General features: G+C 35.1%; 1 protein-coding gene across 8 annotated transcripts in view; it reads left to right on the top strand.

Moving 5' to 3' along the window:
* Ankrd28 (ankyrin repeat domain 28) overlaps positions 1-17,172 on the top strand; it is a 207,763-nt gene that overhangs the window by 175,007 nt on the left and 15,584 nt on the right. For all 8 annotated transcript variants that reach the window (XM_063256968.1, XM_063256969.1, XM_005008303.4 and 5 more), the window contains 7 exons: positions 3,547-3,658; positions 4,936-4,962; positions 5,318-5,392; positions 9,695-9,896; positions 13,591-13,678; positions 13,903-14,020; positions 14,518-14,737. In XM_063256968.1, coding sequence (XP_063113038.1) covers positions 3,547-3,658; positions 4,936-4,962; positions 5,318-5,392; positions 9,695-9,896; positions 13,591-13,678; positions 13,903-14,020; positions 14,518-14,737 — 842 coding nt within the window. The remainder of the gene's footprint in view (positions 1-3,546; positions 3,659-4,935; positions 4,963-5,317; positions 5,393-9,694; positions 9,897-13,590; positions 13,679-13,902; positions 14,021-14,517; positions 14,738-17,172) is intronic.

Here is a 17,172-nt window from a genome sequence, read left to right as displayed (position 1 = left end):
CATTCAGAATTGTCGGTACTTTTAAAAATTCTGATGTGCAGTGGTTTCTAATTATGATTTTAATTTATATTTTATTAATGGCTAATGTTGAATGATTCATCTCTTTTATGTGCTTTTTTGTATTCTTTATAGCCTCTGTTATATAACTTTAGTCCTGCCTATTATTTGTGTTAATCTTATAGTTGTTGAATTTTTGAGGAGTTTTTATATATTCAGGGTTGTTCTGTGTTCCCAATTTGTAACTTGTTTTTTAATTTTCTTGAACACATGAACAAATTTTTAAATATTTCAATCTTGTATATTTTCCTTTATGGATCCTCTTTTATTTCCCCCATCGCTGCCCTTGTCCTGTTTCCCTAGTTTCATGTGGGTGGGTGGGGGTTCAGTGTGTGTGGTTTGCTTGTATTCATTCCTCCTATTACTCACCTGCTCTATCCCTTCCTCTTGTCTAATAATAGTCTCCCTTTTACTTTATTGTCATTTTTTTTAGATTCCATATATTAGGAAAAGCGTAATAGATTTCATTTATCTGAGTCTTGACTTTTTTGCTCTACCTTATCGTTTCTAGAGCCATCCATTTTTTTTTTAATTTTATTCAAGAGGAAAAAGAGAAAAACACAAAACAAAACAAAGCGGTGTAAGGTTACACATAATACAGAACTACAAAAAAAAAAAAAAACAGTAAGAAATCACCTGTTAATAGATTACATATTATCATCTTGGAAATAGTTGCTCAAATCACAGTATCAAAGAATACAAAGTAGACATTCAAACAGAGAGACTGCAAACAGCTGTGTTCAATGATCCAAAAACATTAATATAGTCAGCTATTTAACACCCCTAAACACACTTGCTGTTATATCCGTTAGAGCTCTTTTTTTTTTTTTTCCTCCCTCTCTTTTTTACAACAAAATTTACACATTTTGGATTTTATTACTCCTTAGTTCTTATTACTTTTTTTGGGGGGGAGAGAATAAAATCAAATATGGCAAAACAAAGCTGTCAGTCAAAACCAAGGATAGACATAGCACATGATGTAGAACAGAGTACAAGATTATCAACAATGGTTATCAACGTTGTCTCTTGTTTCCTTAAAAAGAATTGTCTATCTCATTAGATGTTATAAAGTTGGACAAAACAGTAGAGAACAAGACCAATAAAACTGAGGCATTGTAAACATTACAGGACTTCCAAAGGAGACAATAGTCAAACCAGAATGGGCATCTTAGTGAATCTTACTGCCTTCAAAGTAGAGCCATCCATTTTTTTGGAAATGACAGAATTTTGTTTTTCCTTGTAGCTGAATAATACTTCACCATGTACATAGACCACATTTTCTTTATTCATCTGTTGATGGGCTTCTCATACGGTTCCATATCTTTGAGTATTGTGAATTTGCTGCAATAAACACAAATATGCAAGTACCCCAATAGTAAGCTGATTTTAATTTTTCACTTATATACTAATGAGTAGTGTAGTTAGGTCAAATAGCAGCTCTTTTTTTTAGTTTTTTGAGGAGCCTCCATACTGACTTTCATATTGGCTGTACTAATTCATATTTCTACCAGAAGTACAAAAAGTTTCCTTTTTTCCCCAAATCCTTCCCAGCATTTATTCATTGTTTCATTTTGTTTACTTTTGGGGTGTTTTATTTTGTGAATTTTGATAATAGACTATTCTGACCATGTAAGATGGAATCTCAGTGTAGTTTGGCTAAAGATAGTGAACTTTTTTCATGTAAATGTTGGCATTTTGTATTTATTTTGTACTTTTTCTCATTTATTAATTGGTCTATTTGGGGGGGGGGTTCAGTTCTTTATAGATTTTTAAATACTAATTCTGTATCAGAATAACTCCTGTTATTTAGCCTGTCTCCTCACTCTGTTAGTTGTTTCCCTCCTGTGCAGAAACTTTAATTTGATGTCCCATCTGTTGATTCTTACTATTATTTCCTGTATTATTACAGTGTTGTTCAGGAAGCCTTTGCCTGTCCCTATGGCTTCAGGGGTGTTCCTTATGTTTCTTAAACAGTTTTAGTTTCAGGTCTTAACACCTAGGTCTTTGATCCATTTTGAATTGATTTTTGCAGTGAAGGCTGTATTTTTGCTTGTAAGGTGAAAGGAATAAAAGAGCCCCTTCAGGCCCCATTTGTAAGTCATTAATCCTATTCATGAGGGAGCTCTCATCACTTTCCAAAGGCATTGCTTCCTATTGTCATCACCTTGAGGTTAAGATATCTGATATAAATTGGAAGGATATAAATATTCAGACCATAGCCACAGCCCTATGAAATGGGTTCACATTTTGGCTTCTAACAGCATTGTTTATGTTTGTCTTAAATGGATTACATGGTGGTTTTTTGTGCAGAGGTTTTATAATCTTTAAGCCTAATAACATAATATTTTTATTGCCAAAATAAATTTAGGTTTACTTCTGTGATATTTTAGAAAGGATATATTTGATTTTTGTGCATGATTTATATTACCAAATCTTGTTAAACTTATTTTGTGTATGTATATAAGACAACAGTGTGATTCTCTTCTTTATTGTAAAGCACTGGAGAAGTTATTTAACCTTACTGTGCCTGTTTTATGAAATGGAAATTCTAAGCCTGACCTAACTCATGGCTGTGTGAGGTTTTGAATAGATCTGGTACATGAATTGTATGGAGCATAGATCTGGTACATGAATTGTATGGAGCATTTAGTAATATTTCTTTGGTGACTAATAACATTTTTGACTATGGTTAGAATCTTTTTTTTCTTTTCCTTTGGTAATAATAGTATTATATACCATTATGAAAAGTAAGAGTATAGTTTTCAACAGCAACATTTATTAAAGAAGCTATCTTTCTTCCAATGAAGGTGTTTGGGCCCTTTGTCAAAGATAAGATAGCTGAGTGTCTGAGAGTTGTTTCTGCATCTTCTAGTCTGTTCCATTGATCCTCGTGCCTGTCCCCCTCCCCATACCATGATACTTTTATCGTGATAACTTTGTAGTGTAATTCCAACTCAAGGATTGGGATGCCTCCTGCCTTGCCTTTCTTGCCCAGGATTGGTTTTGGTATTCTAGGTTTCCCTGGTTCCAAATGAATTTTAGAGTTGTTTTCTCTTGATCTGTGTAATAGTTTTAGAAGTATGGCTTTCATTTATTAGGGTAATTTTTAATACCCTTTCTTAATAAGAAATGTTACTCTTGTTCTATAGAGATAGAAAAGTAGAAGTAATGTCAACGTTGTATGCTTACCATCACCAAGAGCTCAGTACTATCAAACTTTGTTTGAATGGAGTAGGTAGTGTCATAGGTAGCAGCTATTTAAAAGCCTTCAGGAATACTAACTCTTCTCGTAGACTTCAGAATTACTCGTCTTGAAGTAAGGAGATTTTCTTATGAATATTTTGTTGGCATTCACAGTACCTCATTTAAATGACATATTTTTGTGTGAATTTTATGTATTACCCAAGTATAAGAAAATTGTCAAGTTTGTTTCTATCACTGGTTAAAATGCAGGATTCCAAATTTTCAGTATGTTGTTACTATATATAGGTGCCTGGAATACTTACTAAGAAATGATGCAAATCCCGGGATCCGGGATAAGCAAGGATACAATGCAGTTCATTATTCAGCTGCTTATGGTCACCGTCTATGTCTTCAACTGGTAAGAGTCCTGAATTCTTACTAAACAAATAATATAAAGTTTTTAGTCTGGTAATATAATGAAATTAAGAATAAATGATTAAAGAAATATATTGCTTTGCTTTTTGACGTTTTCAGAATCCATGCAGCTCCTAAATATTCTTGGACTTAGTAATATACCCTTTGTCCTTTTCAAAAAGAAACAAAAAGGAATAAATTAAAACTCTGGGAAGGAGCTAAGTGTTGATATGCTCCTATAGTCACAACACCTTGAGAGGCTGAGGCAGCAGGATGACGGGGACCAGGAATTCAGGACCAGCATGGGCAACATACAAGACCCAATGTAATAAACAACGAATCTCTGGATAGGCTACTTACAACCTTATGTTACCCTATATCTCTGACTATAGCATTTACTTCTCAAGTCGCTGTGAATGTTTTCCATCAGTTTAAAAAAATAAAAACTATAACCATGTCTTACATAAGAAAAAAACTCTGTGAGAGTAAAGTTCCTCCGTACATTTAGGAAATTCTCAAAGGCCCTTTTATTTCATCACACTTCCTAATAAGAGATATTCTCCCTCTGCAAAGGTACTTTTTATTTCAACTGTGGTCTCATCCTGGAATAAATGTACCATTCACCCCACTTTGCCAAACCAGAAGAAAAATAAGGGAAAGCTGTTAAAATATAATCTAATGTAAATAGACTTCAGATGCAATACTCATTTATATAGTTTATGTTATAAATTGTATTCAAGTTTAGTTTTCCACCAAGGAGAAATAAAATTCAAGGAAAGACAGAAAAAGGAGATTAGTTATACCAGTACTTAGTGCTGCTATAAAAACCAGTGGTTTTTGTTGCTGTTGTTTTGTTTAGTGATGCAGGAGATCACACATAAGAACTTGTACTTACATGATAGGAAGGCCCTCTACCAATAAGCTACATCCTCAACCCTTTATTTTTTATTTTGGAACAACTTTTAAGTTGCCCAGGCTATTCTCAAAATATGTGGTCCTTCTGCCTACGCCTACCACATAGCTAGGATTATAGCCATGCACCCACTGCCCCTAGGTATATCACTTATTTTCTTAGGGTAAAATCAATTTTTAGGAAGAAGCCTAAACCTATGTTGTAGTTTTGTGGTCTGTTATATCGTGTAATTGCTTGTTTAAAAGAGTGCTTTTGGAGACAGAGGAAACATGGGTTTAGAAGAGAATTTAACAAAGCTCTATGTAAGTAGGTTATCATATGTGAATACTTCCTAAGCTAAGTGTTTTTGTTTTTAACCTTTCTTTCAGATTGCAAGTGAAACTCCTTTAGATGTTGTAAGTATTAGTTGATTCCTCTATCCCATTGAGAATATTAAATGTCTTTGCTCTCATTGGAACTGAAGCTGGAGATGTTTGAGATGTTTTCACATAGCCCTGAAAGCAAAGACAGTAACAAATATGCATAGGAGAGAAAAGGTGTTAACTGGGAAGAAGTTAAATAACATTTCTCCAAAATCTTAATTCATACCCTTCAGAGCTCTTGTCTGTGGTCCCTACTATACTTTGGTAATTCTTTTCCACTGTTGACTTATATTCTAAAATAGATTTCAGCTGGGGAATAGAAAGAGTAACTGCTGCACTATATATAAAAGTATCATTTCTGACATTTAAAATGCCTCTTCTTTTTCAGTTAATGGAAACCTCGGGAACAGACATGCTAAATGATACAGACAATAGAGCAACAATAAGCCCTTTACATTTGGCTGTGAGTATTGCCTGTACAGCCAGTTTGATATCTTATCTGTTGAGAATACATGGCATCTGTTTGTGTTAACTGTAGTACCATTCTGAACTTTTTGTCCATGTATAGTAGTTATGGTACAGTTAAAACTTTAAGAACTTTTTGGGCTGGGGATTTAGCTCAGTGGCATAAGCACCTGCCTTGCAAGCAGGTGGTCGTGAGTTCGATCCCCAGTACCGATTTAAAAAAAAAAAAAAAAAAAAAAAACTTTAAGAACTTTTTAATCCAGAGAATTCTTTAGTTTTTGTTTTCTGGCTTTGCTTTTATTTTTTTATTTTTTAATAATGGTGTCGTTAGGCTTCTCCCAGGGCCCACTCTAAGGGAAAAAATATTTCTGTGACATGAATTGTCAAAAGTGCTACCCTGGTGGAAGGATTCCTCACTGCCTAAGCAGATGGTATGCACACACAAATTCTGTGGCATTTCTGCAATTTTTTGCCTACGTTGTGATCTTGGGATGATCACTACTTGTATGTTTAGCACAACTTCTCTTGTTCATGCTTTAGGATTTCTCTACATGCTCTAAAATGTCCCTTAAACTTTACACTTGTCTGAATTTTCCCTCAACATCAGCTTAAGTTAAGGGAGAGTGACAGTTCTTAAATACAGGAGTGAATTGCCTTAGTAGGAAATTATAAGTAGAGCCCAATCTAACTCTTTCTATACAAGAAAAAACGTGTTTTTAAACAAAGCATGTTTTAGTAGGTTAAATAGAGGGCTTTAAGAACAAGCGAGCAGAATACTGTCACCAGCTGTTTGTGACAGCTCTGACATTAGTACAATGCTTCTAGGAGTATGTACTCAGTGAGAATCAACATAACTTCAGTGATCCACTTGTCTCTTTTCACATATACTCTTTAGTTTTTATGTTAATATTCTTCTTATATATGTTCTAATTCTGACACACTGAATTTTCTATTAGTGACAAGATATGAACTCTAAGTGGGTTAGTAGGCAATTCTTGCATCATCACCATTCTTGCAGTAATAATAGCAGTCATTTCTTAATAAGTGCCAGACTATTTTTCCTTTCCTTTGTCAAGATACAACAGATTTCAGCATATTAAAGAGTCCCAAATGTCCTGTAATGTATAGGACTCTGTTATCAGCTTAATGGTGTGATTTCTTTAGAAATTTCACATTTATATGCCCTTTCCCACTCTGCCCAGTTTTTAAACAAGTTTCTCCTTTTGTACTGCAGTTTAACAGTGTGCTCCAATTGAATAGTAAAGTCAGTGTCTCTCCCTCATCTCTCTATGTCTCTCTTTCTCTCTCACACACAGTGTTTGCTTATGTTAAAGTTTTTTTTTAAGGGTAGTTTAAAAATTCATAACTGCTCAGTGTAGTGGTACACACCTGTGATTTCAGCACTAGACAGGCTAAGGCAGACTGGCCTACATAATGAGTTAAAGACTAGTCTGAACTATATATAGTGAGACCCTATCTCAAAAAAATAAAAATGCCTTCTTAACCATTTTTTAGTGTACATTTCAGTACTGTTAATTATATTCACATTGTTGTGCATTCAATTTCCAAAACTTTTTCCTCATTAAATAACAGCTCCCTTTTTCTCCCTCCCTCAAGCAGATTCTTTGAATTTAATGTAGATAACTCATTTAATGTACCATCCTCAAGGTTTATCTATGTTGAAGCATGTGTTAGGACTTCATTTAGTTTTAAAGCTGAATGATATCCTTTTGTGTGTATATACCACATTGAGAGCAATATAAGGAGGAGGTGGGGTTTTTTGTTTTGTTTTGTTAGCTGTACTGGAGAATGAACCTAAGCATGCTAAGCAAGCAGTCTATCACCAAGTAGATCCCTACCCTTTTTTTGTTTTTGCTTCAAGACAGGGTTTTGCTAAATTGCCCGGGCTGGCCTCAAACTCAACAATCGTCCTGTCTCAGCCTCCCAAGAAACTGAAATTACGGGCATGTGCCTGTTTTCCACATTTCACTTATCCCTTTATCTGTCAGAGGAACCAATTGCTTCCAGTTCTTAGCTATCTGAATAAGTACTGTTAAAAGCTTGGATGTGCTAGAAACCGTTTTTGAGCTGAAATGGAAATGTTTATAATTTGGTAATTAGGCTCAATGAAATGTAATTATACTACTGTTTTTGTATTTCATTTCTAATCTCAAGAGATTTTTAGTTGAAGTATTTTTTTCATTTTAAACTCAGGACATTTTGGTGCAGTAAATAGCCCTGGCTGAAAGTTTTAGGAAACTGGTCTTGAGTCCTAACTTTGTACTGGTTGCACTGGCTCCTTTCCTCAGTTTTGTAAAAGAACATGATGAAAGGAAGAGCCTATGACAAAGTATCATGACTTCTACTTATCCTGTTTTCCCTTTTGTTTTTATACTGTCTTCTGCATTTTTAGTAGAGTTTTTCAAAGTTTATTCTCTTAGTAGCATAATTTCATTGAGCTGGTAAGGGTAAACAAAAGCAGATGTGATTCTAGAAAAATAGAAATTTTGTTTTTTGTTTGTTTTCTTACTTGAGTCAGGGCTCTCACTATGTAGTTCAGACTGGCCTTGGACTCATTGTGCAGCTTTGGCTGGCCTCAAACTCACAGTGATCCTCCTGCCTTAGCCTTCTGAGGCTGGAATTACAACCATGCAGTACTACGCTCAGCTTAAAAAATGAAGTTTTGTGATCTGCAGGCATTTTTATCTTTAAAGTAGTCAAACAGTCAGACATCCATCACAGAGATCACTAATTCCCAGAGCAATCTCTCATTGGTGCTTTCTAAAATTTTCCACAAGAAGTAACTTTATTATCCTTTGAAACTTATTTCTACTTTATATCCTGCTCAGACTCCAGTCCAGATAAATAATATATGTCTAATCCCAATGTAGAACACATCTATAATCCTAGCACTCTGGTCATAAAATTGAACCCATTCTAGACAACTTAATGACTTAATGAGACCCTGTCTCAAAATAAAAAGTAAATAAAGGACTGGAGATACAGTTCATTACAATGGACTTGTGTTCATTTCCTAGTACACACACAAAAACCATAATAACAGTGAGAAGGATGAGGAGATGTATGTTCCATGTACATGTTGGTTACTTCTGGATTATCATTGTGTAAAGAAGGGGCTTCTACCTGATAAATCCTAACATGTGTCATACTTACTTTCCTTGCCACTGAGACACACAGAACACTACCCAACACCAGCAATTCATACTGTGAGGCAGGTTTATATTGGCTCACACTCTTGTCCATAGTCAGCTGACTCTAAGCAGAGGGGCATGGTGAAGAACTGCTCAAGGCATAGCAGACAGGAAGCATAGAGATAGGAAGGAACGAGAGAGAGACAAACCTTCCAGGCCATGCCCACTTCATGGCTGTCCCCAGTGACCCTTCTTCTCAAAACCAAGCCCTGCCTCCCAAGAACAAACCCCATAATCTAATCACCTTCTAGACATGAGGCTTCGGGTGCCAGTTTACATCTAAACTGTAACAATATGTTACTCTTACACAGGTAGAAGAATGCCTATGATATGGTAAGTGCTTTGAAAAGATCTCAAGTACTTTTGTGCGGAAAGAAATGTTTATGATTCCATCAGGTATGGTGGTGTATGCCTATAATTCTAGCACTCAGGAGTCTGAAGCCAGAGGATCACCGCAAATTTGAGACCAGCCTGGGCTACATAGTGAGTTCAAGAATAGCCCAAACTGTGTAGTGAAACCCTGTCGCCAAAAAAAAAAAAAGAAAGAAAGAAAAGAAAAAAGGTTTATTTTTGAGCACCAGTACATTATTGGATAGCAAAAGCTCAGCTACTAACTCAGGTCAAGGCACTAGTTATCCTTATGATTAAAATATAGTAAAATTCATGGAGTTAATGTGGAACGCTGAAATGTGATTAAGAACACAGGCTTTAGAATCATACACTTAAAATAAAAGCTTTTAGTGAGTCCATGACTTAACATGACTGTCTGTCTGCCCTGAATCTGGCACTGTATTCTCATTAAAATATCACTTGTCATCTCAACATTATTTTTTGCAGAATACCTGTTCCATAACACGATAGCTTACTATATTGATTATTATAAAAATGTATAGTTAACTTTCTAAATTCTTATTATAGAAGTTAAGTACTGGGAGCTCAGAGTAACTGATTGGTAGAATACTTGCCAGGACACATGAGGTCCTCGTTTGATTCTCCATACTACACAAAAAAGGAAAGGAAAGAAAATATTTGAAGAGTAAGTCTATTTTTTGTTTTGTTTTGTTTTGTTTTGTTTTGTTTCCCCCTAGGCCTATCATGGTCACCACCAAGCCCTGGAAGTTCTGGTACAGTCTTTGTTAGATCTTGATGTGAGAAATAATAGTGGAAGAACACCCTTAGATCTTGCAGCATTCAAGGGCCACGTTGAATGTGTGGATGTACTGATTAATCAGGGAGCCTCAATCTTAGTAAAAGATTACGTTTTGAAGAGAACACCTATACATGCAGCAGGTATGCCAAATATGCTTGCTTACCATTTTCCTTCCTGATGTTCTAAAAATTCTGGTATATAATACTCCTGGTAGTTACCTTACATTTTGTAACTGTAAATGATCAAATGGCTATATTCCTAGGGAAAAACCAACAGCAAGACTATAATCACTTTAAAACATTATCTGCCGAAGAAATTAGATTTATGTAGTAATCTGACTTCTGAGATACTTTATCACAAAGGAGCTCAATAGTTTTTATTTTCTGTTGGAGAACATTATCGGGTCCTGACCTAGATCCCCCAATCTTCCAAACGAGTGTACAGCAAAAGTTAAGTAAAAAGAGACACATTGTATGATTTTTTTTTTTTAGGGCTCCGGGAGAGTCCAAACCCTTTAGTTGAGCTCCTGACTCTGAGGGCTAAGGCAAAGAGTTCTCTGGATCGGCCCACTTTTATTAGGACCAAGGACCAAAGGCGGGAAAAGTGAGGAAAGCAAGGCTTTGGGAGTCACTTCAAAGACTACTCCAAGTAGTAAATTAAGGCAATTTAGGAGAACCATCTTATCTCCAAGATAACATTTATGGTAGCATTGAGACTGCAAGAGTGAAATTCCTTAGCTGCTGTCTCTATTTACTTAATTAGTGGAAGGGCCAAGGTGTCTTCAGCTGTGGCCTTATCTTGCCCTTTGTGGTATCTCTGGCCGCACAGGCCACTACAGGCCTCAGCCAGGACCAGAGATTCATAGAAATTCACTTATTGTGAATCAGCTCCCCTCGCCAAGCAAGAGGCTGAGGCCTAGCACAGACTCACAGATCAACATAGAAAGCCAATTAGTAAAATTCAAATCCTGCTTAGAGCCACTTGTAGTGGGTCTCCAACAAAAGTTACTTTGGGTTAGTTGTGTACTTTCATTTAGCAGTTGATAAAAATGTTTACTTACTCATCAAACAAAATATATAGAGTATCTACTTTATGAAACAACTACATTGTATTGTAATCTTGTAATACTGCAGATGTGAACGTAAGTTGTTGAAAGACTTGGTACTAGGTGCAGATTTCACAACTCCATAATAATTACTACACAGCAGTAATTAGATAATCAAGCTGGTACAGTTAAATCTGTTAGTCTGCTATTTTTCAATAATAAACTAGTTTTATGTGATTAGATTCATTTTACTAGTCTACTTAGAAAGTGATCTTTAAGAATGCACTCAGATATATGATTTGAACTTCGTTTGTAGTCCTTAGATTCTAAAAGACTGTAAGGTATGCCCAGTCTTGCTCCCAAATCAGCCTTTCAAAACTATGTGATATTCAGGCAGGGCTCAGAGACAATTATTTTAATTCTCTAATAAGTTTATGCATAAAAGTCATAAATAAGTCACAGTGGTGACTGCTTTTTATTATGGAAAGGAGTAAATGAAGTAATATATCAACCTATACTTAGATTATATTATAATCACAGGTGATTTGCAGAACAAATCTGAACTTTTAAATGGAGACTTTACATTAAGGTACTATGCCGTGTACTGCAGCATAAGTCATACCCACAAAAGAGCTATGGAGCTGGGTGTGTTGGTGCATGCCTGTAATCCCAGCACTCAAGAGGCTGAGGCAAAAGGATTGATGCAAGTTTAAGACCAGCCTGGGGTACAAAGTGAGCTCAAGGCCAGCCTGAACTGCATAGGGAGACCTTGTCTCAAAAAGGCCAAAAACAAACAAAAAACTGTCAATAAATGCAAACCTTAGTTGTACAGATGTCTTTCAAATTCAAAAATCTACTAGAGAGCATCTTATCATAAGATGTATCTTACTCATAAGATGTAAGAACACTGAAATGCTTTTTCTAGTACTTAACTACTTTTTCCATGGTGACTCTGCTTGGTATTTTGAGTACTGAACTTAGATCACACAAACACTCACCAGTTGCTACTGTGTACTGAGTAACAAGACTCCATTTAGAAAATGCTGGCCTGGAGTTTGGGATTTAGCTTAGTGGTATAAGCACCTGCCTGACAAACATGAGATCATGAATTCAATCTCTAGCTAAATAAATAAATAAATAAATAAATGCTGGAACCATCCCTAACTATTATGATGTTGTCACTACTGACAGAACGCAGCACATAGATTTAATGTGGGTTGGAGTGTTTTCAAGCCCCTGCTCTCAGTAACTATTAGAATTTAATAAAGCTATGAGAAACTACTGTGGAATAATAAAACACCTAGCTTGCTTTTGCTAATTTTCTTGACCATTTTTAATTGGAAGAAATAGTGGAAGACATTCCTTTCTGGATCATTTTGTGGTTTATGGATTTCTTTATTGGAACAACATTCCAACATTATTGGAATTTTGCAGATTTAACTGACTTCTAACAGCATTTTATTTTTGCTGGGCATAGTTGTTCACTCTTATAATCCCAACATTTGGGAAACTGAGACAAGAGATAAAGGAGTTTGAGTCCAGCCTGACTACATATGGAAATCTTGTGTCAAAAAATAAAAACAAATAAATAAATAATAGTCTGCTATGGCAGGGATACTATTACTACTTTGCTATTTTATTTGGGAACAGGAAAGCTTTCTTTATAAATGGGTCCTTTTCTTCTATTGTATACTTGTATGGTTTGGAATTCTTTCAGCTATAAATAATGGAGTACCCAACTGAAAAAGGCTTAAATGATAATGTGGGCCTGGGATTGTAGCTGAGTGATAGAGCACTTGCTTAGCATGTGCAAGGCCTTGGGTTCAGTCGCCAGTACTAATGGGAAAAAGTAATAGTGGTTTGATCTCTCACACAAACGTTTAAAGGCAGATACGATTCCAGGGTTGGTTGATTCCACAATGATACCAAAACTCAGCCAGTAACTGTTATTCTATTGCTTTTGCATTCATGTAACAAAATGGTTGCTGGATTACTGCCAATTCACAAAACAAGGAGAATTAAAAGTATTTTCCAAAAGTCTTTCTTATGTCTTTCAATATCTCAATGATCAGATCTGTATCTTGCAACTGTATCTGTATCCTTGCAACTGATCACAATCAAAGAAGAAATGGGATTATTACAATTTAGTTGGTCTAACATGATTGGCTTATTTTGTCCCTTGGTACAGGCAGATCACCCTCTCTCATGGAGCTGTAAAATGAACATCTTGTTAATATTACAAGTGACAAGGAATGATTACTGGCTAGGTTGCCTGCCCCGTTGTGATCTACCATGAGGAATTTGTCTCTTCAGCCTTAACAACAAACTTAGTAGAATCCTCCTTTGTAGCTGTGCATGGTGATACATGCCTATAATCCCAGAACTCTGGGAGGTCTCAGGCAGCTGCAGTTTGAGCCCAACCTGGACAACTATGTAATTTATCAAGACTCTTTCTCAAAATTAAAAAAAAGAATTCACTGTGCAGGGCCTGAGTTCAATCACCGGTATGAAAGGGGGAGAAAAAAGAACCTACTTTGTATGTGTAGTAAAAATTTCTTGTCTATTGAATTCAGTGAAATTGTATTCTAGAAAATGTCCTGTAAGGTGGACTGAGTTCAGTCACCAGTATGAAAGTGGGAAAAAAAAAAAAAGAACCTACTTTGTACATGTAATAAAAACTTTTTGTGTATTGAATTCAGTGAAATTATATTCTAGAAGATGTCCTCTGAGATGGACATTTTCTATGTTATTATATGTAATTACTGAAATTTTTAAATTTCACTTTACAGCAACAAATGGCCATTCAGAATGCTTACGGCTATTAATAGGAAATGCAGAACCACAGAATGCAGTAGACATTCAAGATGGAAATGGGCAGTAAGTTCTAATTTTAAATTACTTTGAGGATGTCTTATAATCAACATACTTTGGCCCCAGTTTAGTAAGCCTGTTTTTGTATGTAACTAAGTAACATCGAATAATAATTTTTTAATTTTAAAGTTCTACTACAAAAGACATATTTAGAAAACAGGCCATCATATTGGTATTTATAGACTGCAGTCTTTGGTGATAGTGCTAATCCTGTTCCTCTCGTTGCTCAGGACACCTCTGATGCTATCCGTTCTAAATGGTCACACAGACTGTGTATACTCTCTACTGAACAAAGGAGCAAATGTGGACGCCAAAGATAAATGGGGAAGGACAGCATTGCATAGAGGGGTAAGCCAATTTCTTTTCAAGTTTTATGACCTCGTATTCCCTACAGCTGAACTAGACTAATTATTTTTCATTAAATTTCTGCTGAGCAGTTTTACTGTTTTTTTCATTGTGTTTTTAAATGTTAACTTTGAACAGTTACAGTCACTGATTCAAGAGAATAATATTAATTCTCTAAAAAGTTAGAGTTAATATTTTTAACTAGTTTTTTTAACTAATATTTTTTAACTAGTTAACTAGTTTTTCATAATTTTTTCACCTTTCAAGTATTGTTTTCATTGAATTATAAGTATATTTACTATTTTTGTTTTTCATGTTATTTGTATTTTGATGATTTGTTTCTTTAACTGAAGTCTTTAACTTTCAAAAAACATTGAATTACTTAGAAAAGGATAAAAGCCTTACTTACTAGAAACTTAAAAATATTCAAATTATCTAAAGTTGGTATACACTGTTTAGCAAAATATATTTGACTATATGCAAATTATTTTTTCTTTCAGGCAGTTACAGGCCATGAAGAATGTGTAGATGCATTACTTCAACATGGTGCTAAGTGCTTACTACGAGATAGCAGGGGTCGGACACCTATACACTTGTCAGCTGCCTGCGGACACATTGGTGTTCTTGGAGCCCTTTTGCAGTCAGCATCGTCTGTGGATGCAAATCCAGCTATAGCAGACAGTCATGGATATACAGCACTTCACTGGGCTTGCTATAATGGTTAAGTACATCGATAAAAACCTGTGTTTAGTGCCTGTTATGTAGAGACAAGTACTGATAATGATACTTCTAGTGAAAAGAATGTATTTATTAGACAAACTGAAAATTCAAGATTAGAAGATGCCTGGTAACAATCTACTATATAGTTTTATAGCTTATTGCCTCTGTCATGTCAAAGCCAGGGATGTATGATATAGCCTTGAATTTTTCTTTTTTTCTCTTTTATTTTCTTCCTGCCTTTCCTTCCATCCTTTTCTTTCTTTTCCGTTTTTGTATTTTGCTTTGTTTTTGTTTTTTTTAACTGAGACTTGAGGGCAGCCCACCTTGCAGGTCCCTTCCTATCCCTCTCAGGAACCATCTCTCCCTCAATAAAATTTCCCACATTAAAAAAATAAATAAATAAAAATAAACTGGGAATTGAACCCAAGGCCTTTACACTGAGCTACACTCCCAGCCCTTATTTTGAGGCAATCTCATTAAGTTGCCTGGACTAAATTCAAATTTGAGCTCATCCTTCCTTGACCTCCCAATTCTTGTAAGTACAGGTGAATTTCACCATGCCAGGCTAAGATACAAAATTTTGTGAAATGTTTCTTAGACCTTCACTTTAATATTTTGAACGATTTTATATCCTTGATATCTTTTATATACTCTGTTCATATTTTGATTTTACTTTATAAATGCTTATGTTAAAACAGAAAAAATAATAAAATGCATTACATTCCTAATTGAAAACTGCATTTTCTTACATCAATAACATGCATGCTCCACGTTTTAAAGAAATAAAACCCTAGCAGATACAAGCAATTCTTCATGGGTAACCTTGTTTGTTAGAACAGACTTGGTTTCACCTTCCTGGAGACCCACAGTCACACTTATCCCTTGTACAGTTAGACTCACAAAGGATCATTTGGGGAAGCAGAAAGCTGTTTTTAGAGTATAGGTATTAAAAATGGAGTCTGGCTTATGAAATATTAGTAATTAAATAATTTATAAGCTGGGCATGGTGGTGCATGCCTGTAATCTCTGCACTCAGGGGGTTGAGACAGGAGGATTGCCTTGGGTTCTGAGACCAGCCTGGGTTATATGTGAGTTCAAGGCCAGCCTAAACTGCTTAGCAAGACCCTGTCTCAAAAAGACAAAAAGTTGGGGCTGGGGATTTAGCTCAGCGGCATAAGCACCTGCCTTGCAAGCAGGCGGTCGTGAGTTCAATCCCCGGTACTGATAAAAAAAAATAAAAAGGAAAAAAAGTTAAATTAAATTAAATTAAATTAATAAAAAATTTACAAATTGAAGCATGTTGAGATGGTGATTTTTTCCATGTAAAGGCCATAGATTTGATCATCTTAGAAAATACATGGATACAGTACAGTGTGTATATCAGTCTTGTCAGAGTTTGGACATAATAAAAGTTTTTTAAATTTTTCTAAGTTTCAGTATGGTATTGAGATTAATGTCAGTTATAACATCATATTCATAAAGTTGTAGTTCAAGTATAACATTTGTTCTGTAGTCAGTCAGTTGAGTACCTTACTAGGGGTTAGAGATTTGCTATCTTTCTGTAATCTGCTGCTTCATGATTCTTTCTCGGGGCATCATTCTGACAATGTTACTGAACTGTAGTGAAAGAAGTGTGAATCTTATGAAATTCTAGTTTAATTAAAATTTTTCATAAGTATTTCTTCAGATACTTCAATTTTTATACTATTGCTCACTGTAGAGTTGAGAATTTCAGTCTTTTGGTATAAGAAAATTTTAGGTTTTTGCAGGAGTGGTTTGAGGCAGGAGTAGTGAAGGTTCTTAAGGATCGTTCTGTCATTACTATTGGTCATCCTTCAACTCCAAGTATAGTAGAATCATAAAAACTTTAAAATAGATAAATATAGATACATAGATATATATAGATAGATAGCTAGATTTTTTTTTTTTTTTTTTTTTTTGGTACCAGAGATTGAACTCATGACCTAGCGCTTGCCAGGTAGGTGCTTATGCCAGTGAGCTAAATCCCCAGCCCACTACTTTATATTCTTAACCAAAATTGTCTTGAAGACAATGAGACAGTATGATGGCCAACAATTTGTTTTAAATCAAAGAAGACACTGTGTTTTGGCATTGAAATTTGATTTGTTTTAATAATGTAATTTGACTTTTTGTGAACATGAAGAAAACTCAGAATATCCAGTGTAATGGGATAACATCCACAAATGTGAATTTTATTTCTGAAAAAGTTAATGAGATAAAATTATTTCAATGCAAAGACACTTTATTGCTTAATTTAAAAAAAATGTATCAGAGAAAACCACAGAGAAAAATATCAAACTATAAAATACAGTTCAGGAAGAACACAGTTTTAAATACACTGCTCTGTTCTTTGCTCTCTATAATAACGTTTCTCATCAGGTCTGTGCTTAACACACTCTTCCTCCTCTATTACT

This window comes from Cavia porcellus, unplaced genomic scaffold (assembly GCF_034190915.1).
Source record: "Cavia porcellus strain 051 isolate PalLab524CR breed Dunkin Hartley unplaced genomic scaffold, mCavPor4.1 scaffold_10, whole genome shotgun sequence".
Lineage (NCBI taxonomy): Eukaryota > Metazoa > Chordata > Mammalia > Rodentia > Caviidae > Cavia > Cavia porcellus.
Note: the sequence above shows the minus strand (reverse complement) of the source record. Positions and strands in the feature narration are given on the sequence as shown.